Source organism: Hemiscyllium ocellatum, chromosome 16, assembly GCF_020745735.1.
Source record: "Hemiscyllium ocellatum isolate sHemOce1 chromosome 16, sHemOce1.pat.X.cur, whole genome shotgun sequence".
Classification (NCBI taxonomy): Eukaryota; Metazoa; Chordata; class Chondrichthyes; order Orectolobiformes; family Hemiscylliidae; genus Hemiscyllium; species Hemiscyllium ocellatum.
The window spans coordinates 29,517,396-29,530,043 of NC_083416.1; the positions used below are offsets into that span (position 1 = coordinate 29,517,396).

General features: G+C 38.4%; 1 protein-coding gene across 3 annotated transcripts in view; it reads left to right on the forward strand.

Moving 5' to 3' along the window:
- LOC132823359 (uncharacterized protein KIAA0232-like) overlaps positions 1-4,020 on the forward strand; it is a 134,036-nt gene extending 130,016 nt beyond the window's left edge. For all 3 annotated transcript variants that reach the window (XM_060837092.1, XM_060837090.1, XM_060837091.1), the window contains one exon: positions 1,263-4,020. In XM_060837092.1, coding sequence (XP_060693075.1) covers positions 1,263-1,276 — 14 coding nt within the window. In that variant the 3' untranslated portion in view covers positions 1,277-4,020. The remainder of the gene's footprint in view (positions 1-1,262) is intronic.
- The last annotated feature ends 8,628 nt before the right edge of the window (positions 4,021-12,648 follow it).

The window sequence follows — 12,648 nt, forward strand, 5'->3', positions numbered from 1 at the left end:
CAATTAGGTCGGTTAGCTATGGTGAAATCCCCATGTGAAGTTAAGAAGATGTGAAGGGTTGTGGATTTGGCTGGGATGGTCTTTGGAGGGTTGGTGCAGAATTGGTGGGCCTGATGGTCCCTTCCTGCATTGTAGAGATTCTCTGATCCTGTCTGGTACGGCTTTTTAATTGAAAAGACGCCTGAAAAACTGGTTTTGTTTGGTCTGCTACTTAACGCATCATATGAAGTTTTATTAAAACTCATTTAAATGATCAATTTATTGCTCTGAAATTTGATTTAATGTTGACAGACTTTGTCTTTTCATTATCTGCTCTGTGACCACCAAGTGAGAAGCAAAGTTAAAATGTTAAGGATCTCATTTGGGGGAGAAAACTAGATGATGCAACTGTAGCTGTGTCCCTGAACCTGGAGAACTGATCTTTAATCCGAGATAGTCCAGTGACTTTGCTAAAATTGTGTGCAGGACAGATGTTGAACGAGAATAGGAATGGACATAGCTGTCGAGTCTTCTGTCATTAAATTATCCTATTGTTTAATGAAGTTGGCCAGGGCGTTGAGGACTTAGCCCAGAAAAAAGTGGGCTGCATAGTCTTCTACTGTGCCATAATAAATTCAATTCAATTGAATTCCTGTCACATCTACCGTGGCATAATGAAAAGCTTTGTCTTGCGAGCAAAACAGGCAGATCACAGAGTTAAGTAAATAATAGATAAACAGTGGCAAAACCAAAAACACAGGTACAGGCAAATGTTCAGAATTTGAGAGTCCATTCAGTATTCTAACAATAGTAGGGTAGAAGCTGTTTCGAAACCAGCTGGTGCGTGTGTTCAGGCTTCTGTACCTTCTCCCCGATGTTAACATTGTAGAAAAACATTGCCAGGGTGGGATGAATCTTTGAGAATGCTGGCGGCCTTTCCTTGACAGCAGGCCTGGTAGATGGATTGTATTGATGGGAGATTGTCCAGGCCAAGTTCACGACTCTCTGTCTCCGATCTTGAATGGTACAGTTGCCATACCAGTAGTGATACATCTGGACAGAATGCTCTCAGTGGCGCACCTATATAAGTTGGCAAGGGTATTTTCCATCATACCAAATTTCTTCAGCTGCCTGAGGAAGAAGAGAGGTTGTTGGGCCTTTGTAACCAGTGTGTCCACATGAAGAGTCAAGAGTTTTGCATCTAAGACTGGTACTTCTCATACTATATTTGAAGTATTGAAAAGCTTTCAATGTGATGTTAACAAATTTGTATTTTCTTCTAGCTTACAAAACCTAATGAAACAGATCTTGACCCAGAAGACCCAAGAACTGATCAAAAACTGTGTAGAAGTCTGAAGGATTGTGAAACATAGGGTTATACTAGAAAAAAGCTTGGTTGTATAAAGTTACAAATAGGTATGCTCTTTCCCCACCACAATAACAGCTTCCAATAAAACAAATGCCTTTTTCATTCAAGAAGACTGCTTGTATTATACAGAGTTACTTTGGTTTCATAGAAAGAGCTCAAATGATTCAGTTCTCAACAGTGTGATTATGTATCAGTGAATGAAAAACTGAGTTCACTTTTTGGCATACTGAGGCATTTTTACTGGAGTTGGTGGATCCAGATTAAATTATCTGTTCAAAAACATTTCTCCCCCTTTAAAATAGAACATGTGCTATAACTTACAAAATGTTTCAACTTAGTACAAAACTTGAAGAGATGAGATTTTGACAGTTTGTGCCTGCTTAGATCTTAAAAGTCTTAAATGACTTGGCACCATCAGTTGTACCTGAGAAATAGGTTCATTGGCTTCATGCTATGGGTGTTTGTGATAATTCTACAGTCCAAGGATTGGATTGTTGATCCCAATGAAAATAAATGCTGGTTGATTATTACTTCACAGTTACATCACACAATGCTTCAAATGTATTTTAAAATAAGCTCACAGAATACTGCACCTTTTTAAGTGCATTGCAAGTGTTCTCAGTTACATAAAAGACATTTGTAATTGCTGTTTGTTGTGATTATGATTTATGATTCTGTCACACTCCCTGCCAAGCTTCCATGTTACATTGTCACAAGTATGTTAACCTTTTATATATTTCTGAATGTACTAAATAAAGTGTGTGAATTAATCAAATTTTAGTCATTTGCTGGCTCTAAAATGTAAAACATAAGTATTTACTTTGTATTTTTAAGGGAGTTGCAACATTTTGTTATTTGCATTTAGGTTACGTTTGAATAATATTTTTATATTTGTATTTCTGTAGCTGACAAACATTCTGTGCAAAAAGTACTTGATGATGTAGTGTAACATGTGTTTAGTTTTATCGTTTCTACTCTCAAGCCTTTTTAATCTTAAACCATGAACCTAACTGTAGATTGAACTCCGAAGTTTCATAGCAACTTACATTTGTAATGTTGCACTATTACTAGGTACCACTGAATCTGATTTTATTATGGCTAATTTTGCAATGTAATCCCACGATGAATGGCCAATGAAGTTTGTAGCATATACTTAGCAAACTGCTTAAAAGTATTTGGCACAAGTAATCATGCCCCACAGATATAGGTTCTTTCTATTTAATTCAAAATTTTGGGACATTGTAATATGTAAATTTGATGAGGTGTGTTTGTGTGTCAAGATGGAAGTGTCCATACTTATTTTTATTTAACATTCTTGCAGTGGTGCTTATTTATCTTTCATCAGGGAAGATGAGCTTCATACTGAGGACCACTTTCAAGATGTTTAAACCTATGTGGTTCAAAGTTTTATAAAAGTTTTTTTCCCACTTTTTCATCATTCTACTTGAAGCATATTCAGTAACAATTTCTTAGTGCCTTTTTATTACATTATTCTTATACTTTATATTTAATCTTCAAATAAGTACCACATGTACTTTATTGTTAGTGTGTATAAACATAAGGGATAAATCCATTTTCTTTCTTTCTCCCATTAGTGATAACTCACATTTGGTTACAGTTCCATGAATTCCAACATTTTTGACATAGCAGCTATCATGTACCGGTATTGATAATGAGTGTCACCTGTTCTTTTGACCATGAAGAACATTGGAACTTAATGCAGTGCTTTCTTAACTTAATATGCGCTTTCCTGCTATAGTCATGAGATAACAATCTGTCTTTTATTCCCCATTTCTGGAACTGAGGTGCTGAATCCATTTGCAGCACCTTTACTGCTAACTCACCAAGGTCTGCAGGACTCCAGGATTGAGCCTAGCTCCTTCCTGTTTTATATGGTTTGGACAAATTTTTATTTAACATTTTACAAAAGTGTTTCCAACTGTTATTTATTTAATGTATTGTGCTGTGCTAAGAAGAAGAGGTAACATAGTATTTTCGGCTGTTTTCAATAATAAAACATGATTTTAAAAAATTTGAGTTAATGAAATGACACGGTGAAAATTGAGAGATTAGCATTTCTATTTAAAGTGGATTTCATCACTGTCCAATTGTTTGATTAAATTGGCAAGAAGACACCTGGATGTAGGTTTCCTCAATGAATATTAAAAAACAAAGTCTATTAAGATTTCATTCAACAGGAAAATCACTAAGCCTGCATACATACACTATTGAGCGGACTGTAGAGAAAGAGGTTGTGTAGATATTCAGGTAAATATAGCCCAAAACCAGTATAGTTGCAGAATTTTTTAATCCACCTAGAACTGATTTGAGGCATTTTCTTATGATGAGAAAAGCCTATTGTAATAGTCTTTATAAAATAAATGTTTCTTTTTAAAAAGTGCACAGAAAAGTCCTTAATTTGTAGCTGCTTTTGAATGCTCCAACAAAAGAAATTTGTTTGCCAAAAAAAGTTATTTTCTGAATTTAGTTTTGTAACTTAGGTGCCACAGAGTATAATCAAAACATGCATTATGCATTAAAACAGCACAGTTATTATGCATACACAACACCTGTTTGGTTTTATATCTTTATAAGGGATGTGCTTATTGTATTCTGTGGAATCTTGATTTTAAATGCATTTTTACTGGAAACTGTTTCATTGTCAAACCTTTTGCATAACCAAATAAAATCAGTGTTAGATAATGTGCAATAGAACTTGTTTTTATTATTTATTGTATTTTATTAGCGAAATTGGGCTGCATGTTTATAGAATCTGTGTTGCTGACTACTTTAATTTATAGACATAAAGCATGTAACCAACATAAACAATGCACAATTAGCAGTTCACGTTGATATTTGTCATCTCTCAATGCTAATATTGTTGCCAGTTTGAAACCATCAGAGTTTGATCCTAATTCTGTGGTTGAAAAAATTCAAATATAATCAAATATTGGAGAAAGTGGACTATGATTACCTGAGTAATTCACCATACAAATTAACAAATATGTAAATTTTGTTCTGAAATGTTTTAAAATGTTAAACTAAATTTCCACCTGAGATCTTACAATAGAATTCCAGTCACCCAAATTCACATCTTTGTACTGTTACATGCTACAGTCTCCGAATAAAGGAATACCATTTAAAGACATGAGAAACTTCATTCAGAGGGTTGTAAGCCTCTAAGTTCCATGCCTCAAGTTGTTAAGGAAGTTGAAGTCAGAGCTCAGACTTTTGAAAATGGTAATAGTGCAGCAAAATCTAACTAGAGTTGAACATCAGCCTTGACTTTATTTAAAAAGTGGAACAGATTCAAATGTCTCAATTTACTTGTAAGTTTTACAATCATGAGTGAAATGTCCGACGAGTTTTGAGTCAATGAATTGAGGGATTTTTTTTATCCTGGATGCTACCGGTTTCAATTCCACATTAAGATAGGGAGAAATCAGCTTTCAGCCCATTGTGCTTTAGTCTGGGCCCTCGTCACCCAGCAAAACCTATGACTAGTGTTACGATCTGGTTCGGGATCAGTTGACGAAGTTTGAGATAGCAGATATTTAACTAAGAGAACAAAGCCGTAGGATTTCATGGTTTTTATCAAATAATTTTGCAGAATTTGAAAAGTAGAATAGTCTATATGCATGCATCTATTCTAACATTCAGAATTGAGTTCAGTATGGATTAAGAAACAAACTATGGTCAAACAATGCACAGAGCACGTTGAAAAGCATATATGGTCAAGGCACTATCTCTCAGGATATTAAGTAACACCTCAGCTATCAGTGACTTTGTGGGTTATGAAATCTCACTAAAACGTTGTCTCCTTTACAATGGATTCCACTTCGTTATTGTGGGAAATTTGGAGCTCCCTCAGAAGCTGTTTCATCATAGACTCCATCCATGATTGTGGATATCCTTGTCGTTTAATCTCTTCCCGAAACTGCATTCTTTTGGATCCTTGAAGCTGACCTCAGTACATAACCATCGGCAAAATCCCAGCACTTTCAAGCAGCTAGCTTCACTACACTGTCACTGTCCTTAGTACTCCTGTTTATTTTACTACGTATAATGCAAGTATTTGTATCGGGATTTCTTAAGTCGAATGCATTTTAAAATAATATTCAAACATTGATTCTTTTCATTTAGTTGCTGGTTCGATTTTACAGCCTGATGTAACTGAACAGCAACATTATTCAAGAGAGGTTTTTGTGGTGATCTCACGGTTGAGTCCTAAGGAAGCATATAAAAGTGAATTTGTCAATGAAGGATGGAATTAGTTGAGAATCAACTACAAACCTTGCTCTTTTTTTTCTGAAACAACAAGAAGTATGCAATTAAGCAGATTTATTCAGAATCTTTAAATTATATCCTGAGTTTTATGGCATAATTTCGTTATGTTCATGAAAAAAAATCAGTTGAAATCTCAGGAAGGTTTGTCTCCAATAATTCAGGAAATGAAATAACGGAGAGTCCAAAGCATGCTGCACCTGGAGGCAGCAGTACAACCAGTAAGAGATGGTTGACCAATTGTGATACTGTGGATTCTCCCTCGTCTTAAAGTAATTAGGCAACAAAATTTAGGATATCGATTAAATATTACATTGGCCTGACCACACAAAAATCAATGTCAATTAAATAAGCCTGATTGGCATCATTCATATTTTTCATTGTTTCAGCAAAAGAATAACATTTAACTATTAACATTTTGGGTTCAGTGACTCTTAGAACTGGACCTGAACTGTTAACTCTGATTTCTCTGCAGATGCTATCAGACCTGCTGAGCTTTTCCAGAAACTTCCGTTTTTGTTTCTAATTTACAGTTATTTTTTAATAAGATTCATTGTTGATTCTTGTCTAATTCTGTCCTGCATTGACAAGCGCATTTCTGTAACAAAGCTTATTCCTGAGTCAACTCAAAGTCAAGCATTTTCAACAGGGTTTGAGAGTTAATTCCTTCAAAGCTGTGAAATAAAACTTGCTGGAAGATTGAAAGTATCAATATTTATGTATTATTTTACGATGTCTTTGAGTTCAAAGAGAAGAAATCTTGATATAAATGTTTGTGTTATAGTGAGTAACGTAACTGAATGAGTTCTGCAAAAGATCATTAATAGTTTGCAATTCCTCTTTTGCCCAGATGATGGGGATTGTGGACAATCATTGCCATTATAGAGTCATACAGCATGGAAATAGACCTTTTGTTCTGACTTGTCCATGTCGACCAGACATCCCAATCTGACCTAGACCCATTTGTCAGCAAAGTTTAAAAGGTATCCAGATGCCTTTTAAATGATGTAACTGTGCCCGCCTCCACCACTTCCTCTGGCAGCTCATTCTGTACACACTTGGCCATCTGACCTCACCTTAAACCTAAGCCCTCTCATTTTGGACTTTTACCACTCGAGGAAAAAGACCTTAGCAATTCACCCTATCCGACACTCATGATTTTAAAAAACCACTACAAGCTCACTGCGCAGCCTTTGATACTCCAGGACAAAACGCCCCAGCCTATTGAGTCCCTACAACTGGATCCCTCCAGTCTCTGCAACATCTTTGTAAATCTTTTCTGCACCTTCTCAAGTTTAACAACATTCTTTTCTGTAGAAGGACAACCGGAATTGTACGCGGTATTCTTAAAACTGGCCTCACCAATGTCCTGCACAGCCGCAACATGACATCCCAACTCTGACAATCAATGTTATGTAGAAATAATAAAAAATAAATGTCCTGAATAGTATGTAAACATCCAATTTTGGTTTCAAGTTAAAATTGGTAAGACGTTTTAAAAATTATTATACCCTAACAAAGAGGGCAAAGCATTGGTAGAATCTTCCGTGTTAAAAGAGAATCTGAAACTACTAATTGAATTTCACAGATGTTAGAGAACAATTTATTATCTGTACCTTCTTGACTGGGAAGAATCACTTATTGAAGACAATAACTTGAAACAACTTTTTAATCAACTTGACAATAAGATTATTTTATCATTGATTCATTTTCTGCTTTTGGTTTATACTTGCCGATGAATATTGCATTCATATGACAAATAACTTTGGGATATGTGTCATATATCTGACCTGGATTAGATAATTTATTATATTATGGCCAACATGTCTCTTAACCATTAACTGCTAAAGAACATCCATTAGCCACCACCACTACCATCTACACGTACATAGTAATGACTTGCAGGACTTACTCAAATCAATTTGCTGAAAAATCTCACTTGGGTTGTGGCAGAGTTGGGCAGGGGCTTAAATTGATAATTGTGTGAAGTCTGGCACCAAGCTGCTGCAAAAACAACTACTTCCAACTCAACAGTGACAGATTATAGACGTCTAGGTAACCCTTTTGGGAGAGGTGTGAACATGACTTCAGTGACTTGAGTGAGGTTCCGTACCTTAAATTTTGAGAAACATTTAGATTTAATAATAGCCTTCTGGGCTCAGGAATTCAATAACTAAGAGAAGACGCACACAGCACAGTTCAGCTTTTCGAAGCAGTGTTGTCCAAAAGAATTTCAATGTTCATCAAGCTTGCAGCAATCAGGTCACCATGTTTGCCACATGATACCAATTAAATGCAATATTAACAAAACAAATGCACATTGTCCTTAAAGAGGATCTGCACATAAATTATTCAATTGAAAACATGGGTGATCTACTGGTGGTGATTAACAGGTGAAAAAAAAGATGCCACTGCTGGTTTGGTGATGAAAGAACGATGTTCAGTTCTGTGTATGAGTGATTCTGGATACATTAAAAAATGCACAAAGTAGTTTTGAGATTTTAATAAATCAGGAATCAAGCCAAATGTACTCACTGCCAAGAGCCAATAACAGCTTCGAAAAGATTTATAATCTAAATAGTCTGCAAAGCAAATCTATATATACACTTGAATGGTGATTGTAATTTATTATTTTGTTTCCAAAAGCGTACTTTAGTTTATTTTATCATGCCTCACTGGGGGTAGTATGCTGTTAATAATAGCCCAGTGCTCCCAGAATCATTTCAAATGTTCAAGGTTTGTGCGAAGATTTGTAGCTCGGGTGCTCGTTGTTGTGGTTCTGTTCGCCGAGCTGGAAGTTTTTGTTGCAAACGTTTCGTCCCCTGGCTAGGCGACATCATCAGTGCTTTGGAGCCTCCTGCGAAGCGCTTCTTTGATGTTTCTTCCGGTATTTATAGTGGTCTGTCCTTGCCGCTTCCGGTTGTCAGTTTCAGCTGTCAGCTGTAATGGTTGGTATATTGGGTCCAGGTCGATGTGTTTGTTGATGGAGTTTGTGGATGAATGCCATGCCTCTAGGAATTCCCTGGCTGTTCTCTGTCTGGCTTGCCCTATGATAGTAGTGTTTTCCCAGTCGAATTCATGTTGCTTGTTGTCTGCGTGTGTGGCTACTAGGGATAGCTGGTTTTGTCGTTTCGTGGCTAGTTGATGTTCATGTATGCGGATTGTTAGCTGTCTTCCTGTTTGTCCTATATAGTGTTTTGTGCAGTCCTTGCATGGTATTTTGTAAACTACATTAGTTTTGCTCATGTTGGGTATCGGGTCCTTTGTTCTAGTGAGTTGTTGTCTGAGCGTGGCTGTTGGTTTGTGTGCCGTTATGAGTCCTAAGGGTCGCAGTAGTCTGGCTGTCAGTTCTGAAACACTCCTGATGTATGGTAGTGTGGCTAGTCCTTTTGGTTGTGGCATGTCCTCGTTCCGTGGTCTGTCTCTTCGGCATCTGTTGATAAAGTTGCGCGGGTACCCGTTTTTGGCGAATACCTTGTATAGGTGTTCTTCTTCCTCTTTTTGCAGTTCTGGGGTACTGCAGTGTGTTGTGGCCCTTTTGAATAGTGTCCTGATGCAGCTTCGTTTGTGTGTGTTGGGGTGGTTACTTTCATAGTTTAGGACTTGGTCTGTGTGTTTTTGTTTTCCTGTGTACCCTTGTGGTGAATTCTCCGTTCAGTGTTCTCTGTACTATCACGTCTAGGAATGGGAGTTGGCTATCCTTTTCTTCTTCTCTCGTGAATCGGATTCCTGTGAGTGTGGCGTTGATGATCCGGTGTGTATTTTCTATTTCCGTGTTTTTGATGATTACAAACGTGTCATCGACATATCTGACCCAGAGTTTGGGTTGAATTTGTGGTAGGGCTGTTTGTTCTAACCTTTGCATAACTGCCTCTGCTATGAGTCCCAAGATTGGTGATCCCATGGGTGTTCCGTTGATTTGTTCGTATATCTGGTTGTTGAATGTAAAGTGTGTAGTGAGGCACAAGTCTAGTAGTTTAAGTATGCCGTCTTTGTTGATAGGTTCCGCCTCCTGTTTTCTGTTCTGTATGTCCAGTAGGTTGGCTATTGTTCCTCTGGCTAGGGTTTTGTCAATCGAAGTGAACAGTGCCGTTACGTCGAATGAGATCATGGTTTCTTCTTTGTCTATGTGTGTATTCCTGATGACGTCCAAGAATTCCTGTGTTGATTGTATGGAGTGTTCGGATCCGCTGACCAGGTGTTTCAGTTTCTGTTGTAGTTCTTTGGCCAGTTTGTATGATGGTGTCCCTGGTAGTGATAATATGGGTCTGAATGGGATGTCTGGTTTGTGTACTTTAGGTAGTCCATAGAATCTGGGGGTGTTGTTGCTTTCAGGTTGCCGAAAGAATCAAATCCTTCCACAATGTGTCAGGTACAGACCACCAGTCAACAATCCACAAGCCAGGGAAACAGCCAAGCAGAACGGATTCAGGATGATCCAGGTAATGATCACAGACGCTCACAACCGACTCCACAAATACAAACAAGAAATTGCATGCCAAAAGTCGTTAATTTCAAAAACCACTAATCACAAATGAACCCGGGCCATAGAACAGGCTGTCACTATAGGACAGAACAGGATAACACACCGCAAAAAAACGGCACTAAAAGAAAAAATGGCCAAACTAACACACAAAAATGAGGACACTACAACACACACCTGGGTTAAAACCCTCTCCCACAGACAGCTCACAGACATGGAAAGAACTATACTGGCCAAGGGACTCAACTACAACCACAGGGATGCCAAGACAGCAGACTTCCTAGCAGCACTAGAATGCACACTCAGGAACAATGGACTGACAGAAGAGACACAACAAACAGTGAGACAAACGGTCGTACCTATGATGATAAGAAAAAGACAAACACACAACCTCAACACCAAGGAGAGGGAAGCACTGAAAGCACTAAGAAACGATAAGAACATAATCATACTACCAGCAGATAAAGGCAGAATGACGGTCATCCTAGATAAATCAGATTACATCAAAAAAGCACAACAACTACTCACAGATACCAACACCTACCAAATGAAGGAATCTGACCCCACACCACAACTCACCAATAGAATAAATAACACACTAAGGAATCTACAAAAAAACGGACAGATAACCAAAGCTGACCTACAAAGAATGAAACCTGAAAGCAACAACACCCCCAGATTCTATGGACTACCTAAAGTACACAAACCAGACATCCCACTCAGACCCATAGTATCACTACCAGGGACACCATCACACAAACTGACCAAAGAACTACAACAGAAACTGAAACACCTGGTCAGCGGATCCGAACACTCCATACAATCAACACAGGAATTCTTGGACGTCATCAGGAATACACACATAGACAAAGAAGAAACCATGATCTCATTCGACGTAACGGCACTGTTCACTTCGATTGACAAAACCCTAGCCAGAGGAACAATAGCCAACCTACTGGACATACAGAACAGAAAACAGGAGGCGGAACCTATCAACAAAGACGGCATACTTAAACTACTAGACTTGTGCCTCACTACACACTTTACATTCAACAACCAGATATACGAACAAATCAACGGAACACACATGGGATCACCAATCTCGGGACTCATAGCAGAGGCAGTTATGCAAAGGTTAGAACAAACAGCCCTACCACAAATTCAACCCAAACTCTGGGTCAGATATGTCGATGACTCGTTTGTAATCATCAAAAACACAGAAATAGAAAATACACACCGGATCATCAACGCCACACTCACAGGAATCCGATTCACGAGAGAAGAAGAAAAGGATAGCCAACTCCCATTTCTAGACGCGATAGTACAGAGAACACCGAACAGAGAATTCACCACAAGGGTACACAGGAAAACAACACACACAGACCAAGTCCTAAACTATGAAAGTAACCACCCCAACACACACAAACGAAGCTGCATCAGGACACTATTCAAAAGGGCCACAACACACTGCAGTACCCCAGAACTGCAAAAAGAGGAAGAGGAACACCTATACAAGGTATTCGCCAAAAACGGATACCTGCGCAACTTTATCAACAGATGCCTAAGAGACAGACCACGGAACGAGGACATGCCACAACCAAAAGGACTAGCTACACTACCATACATCAGGAGCGTTTCAGAACTGACAGCCAGACTACTGCGACCCTTAGGACTCATAACGGCACACAAACCAACAGCCACGCTCAGACAACAACTCACTAGAACAAAGGACCCGATACCCAACATGAGCAAAACTAACGTAGTTTACAAAATACCATGCAAGGACTGCACAAAACACTATATAGGACAAACAGGAAGACAGCTAACAATCCGCATACATGAACATCAACTAGCCACGAAACGACACAACCAGCTATCCCTAGTAGCCACACATGCAGACAACAAGCAACATGAATTCGACTGGGAAAACACTATCATAGGGCAAGCCAGACAGAGAACAGCCAGGGAATTCCTAGAGGCATGGCATTCATCCACAAACTCCATCAACAAACACATCGACCTGGACCCAATATACCAACCATTACAGCTGACAGCTGAAACTGACAACCGGAAGCGGCAAGGACAGACCACTATAAATACTGGAAGAAACATCAAGGAAGCGCTTCGCAGGAGGCTCCAAAGCACTGATGATGTCGCCTAGCCAGGGGACGAAACGTTTGCAACAAAAACTTCCAGCTCGCGAACAGAACCACAACATTTCAAATGTGAAAACTTGAATTAACCACTGAACTACCCAATTTTACCTATCTTAATTGGGTTAAAAGAATGTGCATAGCAGGTTTTTTCCCCATTAACAATAAAATAACTATCGTGATCAAGCGATTTTTAAATCAATAGCTTTAACTTATTATTGTGAACCTTAAACTTCACCCTCTTTAAAAGTTCGTATACACATACAAACATGCACCGAGACAAAACAAATCAGAAATATTGCAAGTGTGGAAAGGACAGGGTTGGGATCAGAGAAGCAGTGTTGATACTAATTTGGATCACACCTGTCAGTAAGTTGTTT